Raw genomic sequence first — 13766 nt, 5'->3', positions numbered from 1 at the left:
GAATGAGACAGTTGAGAATAGGAGGTAATTAACAGCAGGGCAAGAACTTTGGGGTGAGAAGGGTATCATTTTTGAACTTTCTTCAGAATACCTGCTGTCGTGAGAATGCCAGAGCACAGATGACTGATTAGCAAACATTTTTCAGGCCAGAATAGAATCCTCTTGGCAAGTTTGGAGCCCCCTTATTCGTGAACACTGAAATTATTCAAATAGGCAGCTATTTAGGACATTTCTCAATAGGCATTGTGTCATAAACATGGAAAGTTTAAACATTACGGAGACTCCATTTCCCACATTTTTGTTAAATGTTTGCGTTTCTAGCCTCGGTGGTCTGCTGGCAGCTCCTTTTGTTACATAAAATGGAGCAGATTCTCACTGCCCTTTTCTTTTCAGGTTCCTGGAAGCACCTCCCCATCTGGTGTTCACAGGAAGGCCATCTGTATTAGCTTGAAACATTTTGCATGCAATGCCTGACGAGCGCAAACTTTTATTGTGGTTTTTCTTTGTTTGGTACCTTTCACTTTCTTCATCATTGGACCACAAAGACCTGAAAAAGATGAAAAACAAAACTACGAGTTCCACTTTCCCCCCTGGTACAGTGCCTAAGCTGGAGAATCGAATGCCCTGTGCAGAAACAGCGGGTGACCCTGCCTCTCCCGCCCCCCCCCCCGCACCAAGCGAGTGGCAATAACACGCCTGCCACTGCACGCCATCTCTGCCCCTTTCAGAGAGGCGCCCTGATCCTGCTAACGCGGATCGCACTTCAGATGTAGAAGTTTCTTCATTGAAGCAACGCACTCGAGTATTGGTTTGAGAACTCTGCGCCTTTCATGACTTTATTTGCTTCCCTAACATAGGGAAGACCATTTTCAGCAGATTCTAGCCACATTAATCATGATTAATGGGATTAGATTACCACTTCAATGGGCCCAGAGGTACACGCATTGCCTCACAGTGCTAGAAAGGGTGGGGTTAGGACAGGGAAGTGAAAAAAGTACCTGCTGGGAATTTGTTTTGCATAAACTTTGCATCTTTGGAAAAGCAGGTGCAAAGTCCCCAGATACTTTTTGTACCCGTAGCCACTCTAGCCTCGATTTTCTTTGAAAATGAGTTAATGGGTGCAAAGTATTCATGGACCTGCAATCTCCCTGCTGACTTTCAAATTGTCCCACAATACATTTTTCTAGTCTCTAATTCTGCAGAGCTAAACTTTACTGACTTTGAGCAAGCAAGCTCTATTTTCTCTTTAATATGACTTTACCAACAGTTAAAATTAGGAAAATATTCCAGTACTGGAAACTTGGGGGGTAAGTAGCTTTCCTCCCCCCTCTCCACTTTCTCCATTGGCAGCCTTTGCCCCTCTCTCTAAGGACAGTGTTGTAAGCAAGCAGAACGAACTCTTTCTGACTCTAAAACGGGAGGGTGCTTTTTGAGACGCACCCTCTGTGACACTCGTTGGCCAGCGGGAGCCGCCACAGTAGCAGCAGCTAATCTTCCCTCCATCCCTAAGCCTAAGCAAACCACCTCCATAGTGTTGCCATGCTTAATCAGAGCAACCAGCTGACTGTTTTTCTTGGTAGAGTTTACATACCCCTGTGCTGAAGAACTGCCTTAAAATAAAACTCTATCTCCAAACATTGTATAGTGATTTAAAAGTCAATATGGTAAATAGTAATTACCACCCTTATCGAGTACAAATTTTGAAACCATGCGAGTAGTATCTTAGGTTCTGTTACGTAATGGTATCTTTCTGTGTATGATTGAGATGTCATGACATACCTGAACAGGGCCAATCAGATTAACTATGTATATGGTGTAATTTGGATTACCTTTCTGAAGCTGACTACACACAGGAGAATTTTATGGTGGTAGATTAAAACATTTCAGATTTACCAATAAAGTACAAATATTGCAGTTGGCATGTTGGCCCACTTGAGTGTGTAACACTAAAGGTCAACAATTGTGTTACTACCACTGCTTCTACCGGTAAAGCACTGCTAGACACACGCCGTGCCGTACAGATACATATCAAAGGCAGTCCTTGCTCCATGGAGCTTTCAGTTTAGGTAAGACCAACGTATACGACAAGCAAGAGTCTGTGGGAAGTGTTTAGATTTAACAGCAGTCTTAGAAAGATAAGGTTTTAGACTGGACTTGAATATGGCCAGAGAGGAAGCATGATGCCCCTACCTAATCAAGTATTCTGTTCATATGGCAGAGCAAATGGAAAGTGCAGAGCTTGGAGTTGGGAGTTATAGGTAACAAGATTTTATTGGACATTACATCCGGGACAAGTTTTTGAGAGCTGTGTTCCCTTCTTCAGGTCCATGAAGAGACAATGCAGTTAAATAGTTCAGAATCAGTTAGGCTTGAAGTTGTCTGTATATGCCAGGAAGTTGCAGGTTACATTATAGCTTGGTAACCTGACGCAGAGATTGATAAGTAAGCTTCAACAGAAACTCAAAAAGGAGAAAATGGCATAAAACCCTGTAAGCTACCACAATGCACATTTCACCGAACACCACAGCTACCCACATAGGAAAAACATTAGCATAAAAGTTTCACATTCATGCTTCTCTATGAACGTAGTATACATGAACCAGTGCAAAAAAAAAACCCAAAACCATTAGATTTAGGACTTTGAAAGAGGCAGTAAAACTGCTGTTCCAATCTTCCATCGTCACCATACCATCCCTGTACTGAGCTTTAATTTCTACATTTAGAGTAAAAGAGTGTGGCTGCTGTTAGTCCACTTGAATATGAACACTCTCTCCTCTTCTCCCTCAAAGCACCATCCTGCCAGGAGGACCTTTGACGCTCCTGGTTAATCAAGCAGGCCAAAAATGGATAACATGATCATCTCCAGAGTCCATTGTAAATTCCCCACTGGTCACAGGTCACCTACCAGACTGCCTAAAGAAAGTAATAGACCAATCCTAAAAATAAAAAAAAAACCCCAAACCTTCACCTGAATGATATAAGCACTACCAGTCGGTCTCTAAGTTATAGAAGGAAAGATCATTGAAAAAGCAACTTTCTTTCAAACACAAATTCCCTTCAATCATTTCAGTTTGGCTTCAGGCCTTAATTCAGCACCAAGACAGTACTAGTAAGCCTGTTTGACAAACTACGCTGGTGCTTGGATGGTGATCAGGGAGCTCCATTGGTACGCTAACTTTCTGCGGTCTTCGACATTGTAGTCTACAATGTCCTAATCTTCCCCCTAAGAGCTTTGGGAATGGATGGTCTGGTATTGAATTGGTTTAAATCTTTCCTCCATAACTGATATAAGGTTATCATGATGGGGGACGGTCATCGCACTCCAGCTCATGTTGATGGCCCTATTAGTTATTCCCGCGCGATTCAGAAAGTAAAATGTGCAGCCAAGCCCCATATTTTACTTTCAGAAATTAACGCCTGCCCAAAGGCTGGTGTTAATTTCTGCCGGTGCCGGGGAAGTGCACAGAAAAGTCTGAGGCCCCAAAAGTAAAAATAAATAAATAATTTTAAATTGGCCCGTGGGTCGGAAGACGGACGCTCAGTTATGCCAGCGTCTGTTTTCCGAAACCGTGGCTGTCAGCGGGTTTGGGAACCAACGCCGGCAAAATTGAGCGTCGGCTGTCAAACCCGCTGACAGCCGCCGCTCCTGTCAAAAAGGAGGCACTAGGGACGCACTAGTGTCCCTACGCCTCCTTTTACCGCGGGCCCTAATTTGCATAGGCCACCCTCCTGAATCGCGCGCACAGGAGAGTGGCCTGTGCGCGCGCCGGGAGAGCGGGCGTTTGCCCACTCTCCCGCGTGTTTTTCTGAATCGGCCTGTAATTGTATATCTCTGACCTATGCTTCATTAGTTGTGTTCCTCTGACCTCATTAACCCACCCCAAGTGTTACCTGCCCTAATTGCAGTACAATTGTACTCATGTCTGTTTCACCTGATGCTAATCATATTGATGCTACTATCCCATACTGTATATTTTTGTTCTATTTTAACTCACTTTGAGTTCTTTTGATGGAAAAGCATGACACAATTGATGTTGAATATGCAGAAATCAAAATAAGCATGCTGTAGGTGATATCTCTGTAATACATTTCTGGTTAGCTTTTGAGAGCTAAACACTTATCAGGTTTGTGCCTAATATGCATCCTCTATAAACGACAATGTCCTCTCTACGGTTAGTGCATTTTTAATCAACACCAGCTGTTTACATGTATTTATCACTGTATCCAGTCAAACAACTCATGGCAATTTACAACAGTTTTGTTCAGAAGATAAAGTAACAAAACATAAAAGTCCTTAAACAATGTCATAAAAGTTTAATATACTTACTCTGCATATTAACCCCTCCCACCCCTAACATCCACGTTATTCTGTATGGCAGCCCACAGAGAAAAAGCCCTTTGGCAAAAACCGAGGTAACCTCAGGGGAAAAAAAATCTCTCGAAAGAGCTAGGTTTCCAAGTCTTTTGTAAAGGAGAGTATATTAAGCATTTGGACTGGTTCACCTTAAGCCAGCCCAGCAGGGAGGTCTGGTCCCAGGGGAGTAAGAGATGTGAAGGTCGTTCCTACTTCCAGACAGACCTCTTGCTGGGACCTTTTGATTTAGCACTGCTGATGTAAGCAGACCTTTTCGTCCTGTCTTTCAGTTTTATATTATAAATAAAGCTGAGACTGTGGAGAAAGTCCAGAGTCCAGGCTGCTCTGTCCTCTGGCAAACAAAAGACCGCTCGCATGTTATTACATCTTTTAGAAAGAATAGGAATCTTTGAAACCATAAATCAACAGGAAGAGCATTCCAAAGTCTAGAAGAAATTTCAGGAAAGGCGAGATCTGTTGTTCAAACCAGTTGAACTTCTGCTTTACTTGGAATAACCAGGAGTTCTCTCTGTGATATCTAAATTGGCACTGTGACCCGGAACTACAAAGTTTTATCCTGGAGATAACTAGATGCCAATCCCTGAAGAGCATTAAAGGTCACAATGATAACCTTCAACTCAATCCTACCTTGAACAGGTAACTAGTGTAGACTCTTCAACAGTCAGGAAATGGAATATGGCAGAATTTTGGCTGCCATATTCTGAATAATTTGAAGCCACTTAATAGATTTTGGAGGAAGGTCACTCAGAGCTGTATTACAGTAATATAATTTAGGAATTAGAAGTGCCAAAGCAACTTTAATTAAATCATATATCTAAGCATAGACAAAGAGGATCAATTAATGTAAGAGAACAAAACACAGGTTTAGTCATAGAAGCAATGTATTCTGGATTAGTCAATTTAGTGTCCAGTATAACCCTCAGGTTCTTGTCTGAATGACACATGGCTGCAGCAGTCAAAAAAGCAAACAGAATGTTGGGAGTTATTAGAAAGGGAATGGTGAATAAAACGGAAAATGTCATAATGCCTTTGTATCGCTCCATGGTGAGACCGCACCTTGAATACTGTGTACAATTCTGGTCGCCGCATCTCAAAAAAGATATAGTTGCGATGGAGAAGGTACAGAGAAGGGCTACCAAAATGATAAAGGGGATGGAACAGCTCCCCCATGAGGAAAGGCTGAAGAGGTTAGGACTGTTCAGCTTGGAGAAGAGACGGCTGAGGGGGGATATGATAGAAGTCTTTAAGATCATGAGAGGTCTTGAACGAGTAGATGTGAATCAGTTATTTACATTTTCGAATAATAGAAGGACTAGGGGGCATTCCATGAAGTTAGCAAGTAGCACATTTAAGACTAATCGGAGAAAATTCTTTTTCACTCAACACACAATTAAGCTCTGGAATTTGTTGCCAGAGGATGTGGTTAGTGCAGTTAGTGAGGCTGGGTTCAAAAAAGGTTTGGATAAGTTCTTGGAGGAGAAGTCCATTAACTGCTATTAATAAAATTGACTTAGGGAATGGCCTCTGCTATTACTGGCATCAGTAGCATGGGATGATCTTGGTGTTTGGGTAATTGCCAGGTTCTTATGGCCTGGATTGGCCACTGTTGGAAACAGGATGCTGGGCTTGATGGACCCTTGGTCTGACCCAGCATGGCAATTTCTTATGTGCTTATTCTGCTTTACCAGTCCAAAGAGCCTCAGATTTAGAACTATTAAACTTTAACTTGTGGTCAATCAGAGAATAATCTTATAAAGCACCTCATAATTTGACATGCTATAGGGAAATCAGACCTGAATATTCTCAACAAAAAAGTGATATTTTAAGCTCTTATTGTTTGCTGTGTGTGTTACTGAACTACTGTGCAGAATACAATGGAAGCAAGTTTATTTTAAGCAAACATGACGTGGAAGATGTACACTGTATCCTGGCCTGAAATTTGCCGAGTAATATATTACTGGATACATGATCTGCACACTGTTTACTTCAAGTTTAAGTGTTGGTTATTGCATTATATAATATAAAATAAAGGGGTGATTAAGTGTGTTTTTTCCTCCCATAAACACAGAATGGGAGAAAATCCTGAGACCCAAAGTCTTGCATGGGGGTTGGACATTTACTGTATTTATTGCAGTAGCACAGGCCTTTATCATCCGTGCACCCCTTCATTTGTCTACTTATGCTCACACTGTGCCTTTCCCCTGTTCTTACCTACTTTGAAACTCCTTCTTCTTTCAGCTGACTATGGTCTATTAGATCCTATTCTTGAATGGATTTTGTTGCAAACAGAATCTCGCTGGAGCTTCTGATTGTGTGACTTAAATAACAGAGTAGTTAATGTCACTAAAGAGGATAGTGGGATGCTTTCCTTGACAGGAAACAAATGAACAGCAGTGGCTTGGTGTTTTGCCAGCCTTCAAGCTTGATATGTGGTTTCCATATTTGTAATTTATGCCAGTAGAAAAGGGAATATACCTTTAAATAAATATACATTTATTATTGCATTATTATGTGAGTATTGTTTGACTGTTCTGCAAGGAAGTAATCTGGCCGTTCTCCCTCAGAATTGTTGGCTGTTTGTTAATGAACTGAAATTTTTGTGAATATCCTTTATTGTCTTAAAAGTTAAGATTTCCTGGGAGAACTGCCGTGTAGTCATGTAAATATTTTGTCTTAATATATAAAAAGCTAACGGCTTGGATACTTTGTGAGACAGCAAGATTTCATTTCTTTCGAAAACTAATTGTGCTAAAATGATATATTTCTCGTTTTGCTGCTACACAATGATCCGTAAATATGTGTTTTGTTCAGCTAACAATAGCAATAATTGACAATAGGTTCATTTAATAAGGAATGTACTGTATTTCTGTGTCAGAGTAAGTGACTGGGGGGCTTTCAACATTTTGAAAATTTGGCAGAGAGCCTCTTTTACCTTTTGCATTTTTCTAGTGTTTATTGTTCCCTCAGTTGCTTGGCTTGTGTTTTTCATACTGGTGGCTAGTAGGTTGCAGCTCTTGGCTGACATTGCAGGTGCTTCCATTCCACTGTTTTTGCCTCATAGTTAATTGCTCAAGGATGTAAAAAAAATGTCTAATCATTCACAACTACACTGGCAACATAAAGTTCCTGGAACTATATTTTATTTATTTAATGATTCTTGTATTCCGACATTCATTGGGAATATCATATCGGTTTACTGCTCTTGTCTGTATTTCTCTATTGAGTTAATGTTTAGAGATTCTAGACACAATACTCACTATGCTGGAGAAAAAATCTAGATGAGCTCTATCTTAATGTGAAGAAACTTCAGTGTGCAGTAAATATTTTTCATCAGATAGTTGCAGATTCATTTTTTCTAACTCTCTCTCTCTCTCTCTCTCTCTCTCTCTCTCTCTATATATATATATATATATATATATATATATATATTTTTTTTTTTTTTTTTTTTTTTTTTTTTACAAAACTCTGGCTATTATAGATTCCCCAAAATTCCAGCAACATCTTTCTGTATTGGAAAGGCTTTAGCTGTTGGAGAACTTTCCTTTAGTTCACTGACTGTGATTGTCGAGTAGTTCGTCATGTATATTTGTCTTGACTAGATTGTAAGCTCCATGGAGCAGGGACTCTCTCTTAGGTGTATCTGTACAGCGCTGCTTATATCTATTTGTGCTATGTTCTCTCACCCTAGCTTGATGGACTCTATAACATGGTACCATCAAGCTAGGGCGAGATAACATAGTACAAAATTTCATCTTTGTGAGACTTTCCTCACTCCAAATGAAGTCAAATCATCACTGAGGTGTACTGTGCTGTTCGTACGTCTCACTCTGCTTAATAAACTGGCCCCTAAACCACCACCAACAGCTCGAGCTATTAGATGACCCTCCTATAGACATATAAATAGTTGCTTACAGTGAAGGCCTCCCCAAAGTCTCAGTCTCTCTCTCTCTCTCTCTCTCTCTCTCTCCCCTCCACTCCCTCTCCCAAGGCCAGAAATGGCTGAAATGCAATTCTAAAAATTTATCGAGATCACACAGCTTAATGCCAGGAAAAAAAGGTGTAGTTATTTCCAGTGTTAAAACCGTGCAATATTGTCCTTCATTTTCATAATTCTCACCCAAACTCCTCCCTAATCCCTCCCCTTCCTGAAATTTGCATTCGTGCCGTGCGATACCATTATCATCACGTGCATTATGATGTTAACGCTATAACGCATTTTGATGAATGACCCTGTATGTTTTATATTTCTGTGAAAAGAATTTTAATGTCTGTAAAAATGCTGGTAAATGCTGTTGTCCTAACATTTTTTCAAGAAACCTTTTGAAACAAACACATAGAGATAATGTTAAATGTCCAGAATAAAATGTAAATCAATTACATCCAAACCAAAACAAAGAGTTCACAATGGTTATTCCTACATTTTCAACCCCAATAGCAATCTTTGTGTCAGTGGTGTCTTTTGTGAGGACCATCATATTAGGAGCTAGAGGGTATCACTTTCTCACCCAGTAGAGCTCAACATTTTAATCATAGGCCAAACATAAATACCAAAAAAAATTTTTTTTTTAATTTTTGTTAACTTTTGCATTTAAAAATATAAGCAAAAATCTTTGGAGAGAACATTAACTTCCCTTTACATAGCCAAACAGCCCAACATGACATTGTGTTTCAAGGCAAACTCTTTTTTTTGGGTGCAGTTTATTCTGTCAGTCACCATGTATTTGTATGTTAACATCTTATTCACATCGACTGAAATACAGAGCAAGGAATGATTTAAAGGCACTTACCAACCAATCAGCTACTTATATTTCACACTTTTGTCAACTCATCAAGAAGCTTTATTTCTTGAGCACCTATTCCTGATGGCTGACGTCACAATTTTCTCATCCCTCATCTCCAAGACTATAGAATTGGTTAATATTCCCTTTATCTTTCTCTAGGCAATTCGAGTTTTCTTCATGCTGCGATCGCTGTCACTCCAGCTGCGAGATGAACCAGAGACGCAGTTACCACTGACCAGGGAAGAGGATCTTATAAAAACCGACGATGTTTTAGACCTGAGTAAGGCACTTTTATTTTCTACATTACAATGCTTAGCAGAAGGTTTCTTTGCACTTCTTAGAATTTCTGCTTTTTTAAAAGACCTCAGCTAGACATTGCTATCTTGATAGGCTGTGATGAAATGGTCCTTGAGTTTCCATACACCCTTGAATCACTACTTAAAGGAGATCTGTCTTGTATTTGGGGTTTTTTTCCAATAAACGTCCATATAATTGTGAATTATTTTCAGGGGGAGTTTTTGTCCATCCAATAAACTTTTCTGCAATTCCTGAGCTTTCAGCTCATTGTGAGCCTTCAACAATCGCTCTCACGATCGTGTTGTTTGAGACACCCAAAGTGAAGGTATTATAAACCATTGTTTGACTTGATGGAAAATGTTCCCTTCTTATATTTCAGTCTGCAAGCTTTAATAAACTGATATAGCATATGACATCCTAAGAACTCAGTACCCTGACTGTACTATGGTATACCAGGGTTTTCCCCAAGCTCTCATTCATGCAGTATACCACTGTAATCCTAAGTAGCTCAGTGGCCTACCCTTGGCAGTAGGGATCGCATATGCTCAGTATAGTTCAAAGCTCTACTAGCTTGGAGAGACAAGCTTGTTCGTCATCACCCAGATTTAATGGCTAATTCATCCTATCTATGGAAAACGCTGTTTATAGTAAGCAAATTTGCAGTCATGTCACTAGAGGATCAGAGCACTGCCCTATAATTTAGAGCATTGGAGTTAATCCAGAAACTGTAGTCAGAAGGGTGATCCAGGCAAGGCTGAGAGTCGATCTTGTGCTCTTCGTAAACTCAATACATTGGTTTCCAATTAGTCAGCAGGTCAGTTTGAAAACCTTAACTTTGGCCATGCATTGGGTCCATTGTATTGGTGGAGCAGTTGGTGCATTGTGTTCCCAAGGGAAAAATCTGGAGGTTCCGTCAGTCAAGCTGTTGAGTTTGGCTGCTGCTTGGTACCATACGTTTTCTTGTACAATCCCAGGGGTGGAATAATTTGTCACAGTTAGTGTCTCTGTTATCAGAGCTCTTACCTTTAGAAAAGCTTTGAAACTTTTTTTGTTTGACTCAGGTTAGAGGGGAGGTTTTGGGAAAAGCTCTTTCTGGGAAGGCTTTTAGAGGCCTGGTATTGCATTACTACTATTGCTGCTGTTTTTATTGTAGGTTGTGTTTATTGTGTGTTAACTGAAATATTTGTTTTTATTGTAACCTACGCTGAATGGTTTGTAAGGAAGGGAAAAATACCCAAGCAAATACAAACATAAGAGAATTTAAAAAATGGTAATTCTTAATGGGCTGAGTATTTATTAATGTGTGTGCTGGGAAATGTCCAGCATTAACATGAAACTTCGATACTTTCCTGATTTCATCATGTTATTGCAGCTTATAAAGTCATGTCTTTTATATGAAGATGTAGGCATATTAAATTTGAATGTGTGTGTATGTATGTATATAATATATATACATAAAAACATAGAATTGATGGCAGAAGAAGACCAAATGGTCCATCCAGTCTGCCCAGCAAGCTTTCACACTTATTTTTTCTCATACTTATCTGTTACTCTTGGCCCTTATTAGTAACTTTTTGGTTCTAGTTACCTTTCACTCCCGCCATTGATGTAGAGAGCACTGCTGGAGCTGCATCTAAGTGAAGCACCAAGCTTAATTGGTTAGGGGTAGTAACTGCCGCAATAAGCAAGCTACTCCCATGCTTATTTGTTTACCCAGCCTGTGCAATTCAGTCCTTGTTGGTTGTTGTCTGAAAGTCCTTGTTGGTTGTTGTCTGAATATAGGCCCATTTCATATATCTACATATACATTCATGAGACATGAATTACTAGGTTTCAATTGAAACTTGGTGGATATCGACATTTCATTTATATATAAATACAGACATACAAGCCCACAAACATACCAGTAAACATCATATGGATTAAGTTTAGTATAATAAATGTATGAGAAATTTGACTGTCAGTTTTAATAGATTACAGACTGCCAGTCAAGATAATTTATCAGAGTCCGATCAAGCTGCTTCCTTGTTAAGCATTTACTGGCAGCATTGTCTGTATCTGAACTTGATTTAATACTATATATTATGGCGTTCACTGCAATAGATTCAATCAAACAATTCTAGTGTTAAGAGTTAGGAACTGGGTTGCAACACTGAAACAGCACAGCAGATGTGTTCATTTAAAGCATTATTTCAACATAGCCAGCAAACTGTAGGTATATTGAAATTATTGGTATTTTGTTATATTACAGTGCAGTGCACCCTTTGAAAACAAAACAAAAAAAAACTTTTTTAAGAAAAACATTTTTCCCATCTGCTTTTGTATAGGAAGTTTAAGATCTACATTTCTGGCTGCCCTCCTACTGCTTAGGGCCAGATTTTCAAAGGGTTACGCGCGCCGAGCCTATTCTGCATAGGCCCGGCGACGCGCACAAGCACCGGGACGCGCGTGTGTCCCGGGGCTTTGTGAAAGGGGCGGGGCGGGACAAGGCCTCCGGCACAGCGGCCGTGCCGGGGGATCGCGTGCCAGCACTTGGCCGGCGCGCGCAACCTACGCCAGCCCAGAGGCAGGCGCAACTTATTAAATAAAGGTTGGAGTGGGGTTTAGATAGGGCTGGGGGGCGGGTTAGGTAGGGGAAGGGAGAGGAAGGTGGAGGGGGGCGGAAGGAAAGTTCTCTCAGAGGCCACTCCGATTTCAGAGCGGCCTCTGAGGAAATGGGGAAAGCCATCGGGGCTCCCCCTAGGGCTCGGCACGCACAAGTATGCACCCCCTGACGCGCACCGACCCCAGATTTTATAGCATGCGCGCAGCTGCACACGCATGTTATAAAATCGGGCATACATTTGTGCACATCGGGTTGCGCGCACAAATCTACGCCCGCGCGTACCTCTTAGAATCCGGCCCTTAGTGATTATTGAGGTTAAGCATCCTGATTGGGCCCAGTAAGGATCAGAGAGCTACCTGGTGAAACCAAGAAATTCTTAGCCCGTAGCATGTACTAACGTCACAGCCATGGCAGAAATGACTGTCTCCCCCACTAGTGACTGGATCAAAAATTAAATTAAAATCCACTGACCAGATGAAAAGCCGCCCCTCTGCCAGTAGGGACCCAGCAGAGAATATGAGGCAATGAGTCCAATATCCTCCGGTTCACCCCCACCCTCCCCAGGTTCCAAATGCCTCGCATTCTCCATGTACTGTGCCTTTGGCAGAAAGCAGAATAGAAACCCCTCACATGAAATCTTAATATTGTAAATAACATTTTTTAATCAGATGATGTGCAGTTCCATTTCATAATGCTCTATACATAAACCTTTCAATATAGCCCGCATTTTTGTTGGCAGTGTTGAGATACTGCATCAAAGTAATGTTTGAGCATTGCTACATAGTTAAGTGAAAAGAACTTTCGGCAGTAACATAATATATTGAAAAATCTGAATATGTCTTAAACAGCAGAAGAGTGACAGCATAGCGTCGGTAAAAATAGAAGAAAGCATTCCTGAAGATTGTTTTATTATGCAGCCATGTTGCCTCTAGTACAGGTAGCAGAAGATGGGCATGGTTGAGCCTGGTCCTGGATTTAGGCACAGGCAATGTTGGCGTCTGCCTCTGGTGCCAAATTTCTCATAGGCACCGGAGTTCTGCTGTTGCTGCCGTGCCTCCATCCAGGCCCTGCCACTGCAGCACCTCTTGTCCTGTAGAGCGATGGACCCGGCACCGCTCCACGGGTCACGTGGCAGGAGTGAGGGGAGGATCTGGGCAGGGTAATGAATGGGGGGGGGACATGTTTTGGTCTCTCTGAACCTCTGATTACTTCTGGGTGAGTGGGAACAGCCATTCCCCCTTCACGCCATTTAAAATCTGGGCCTAGTTGAGCCTGCCAGTATTTGACCGAGAGATCTCATTGGAACTCTGGATGCTTCAGGGAAGTGGTGTTGCCAGCTCGGTAGGGAAGCACCCATTCCTCTGAGCCAGTATAGGAACGGTGCCCCAGCATTATGTTAGGGAGTATTTTCCTCCAAAGGATGTCGTATTTTGGATGTCGTATTTTGGATGTCGTGTTAAACCAAGGTTCTGTTTGTTTGGTGGACATTGAAGAAGGGCTGCCACAGATTATTTTAAAGAATATGCTAAATGCTGTGCAAGTTACATTTATACTAGGGATGTGAAGTAAAAAAAAATATATTTGTTCGTTTTATCATTTCATGATTGTTTTTGGTTTGTTTAATTAAATGACCAAAAAAAAAAAAACCCAAGAGAAATGTCCCTCCCGGAGGCCCTTCAATCCCCCCTTCCACCTCTACAGAGGTCCT

General features: G+C 41.1%; 1 protein-coding gene across 14 annotated transcripts in view; it reads left to right on the top strand.

The window, feature by feature from the left end:
• The window catches only part of CLEC16A (C-type lectin domain containing 16A), a 231073-nt gene that overhangs the window by 113613 nt on the left and 103694 nt on the right, over window positions 1–13766 (top strand). For all 14 annotated transcript variants that reach the window (XM_029576845.1, XM_029576846.1, XM_029576842.1 and 11 more), the window contains one exon: window positions 9316–9436. In XM_029576845.1, the coding sequence (XP_029432705.1) occupies window positions 9316–9436 (121 nt within the window). The remainder of the gene's footprint in view (window positions 1–9315; window positions 9437–13766) is intronic.

This window comes from Rhinatrema bivittatum, chromosome 14 (assembly GCF_901001135.1).
Source record: "Rhinatrema bivittatum chromosome 14, aRhiBiv1.1, whole genome shotgun sequence".
In the NCBI taxonomy this organism is placed as follows: domain Eukaryota; kingdom Metazoa; phylum Chordata; class Amphibia; order Gymnophiona; family Rhinatrematidae; genus Rhinatrema; species Rhinatrema bivittatum.
The sequence above is the reverse complement of the archived record's forward strand: the minus strand, read 5'-3'. Positions and strand labels throughout refer to the sequence as shown.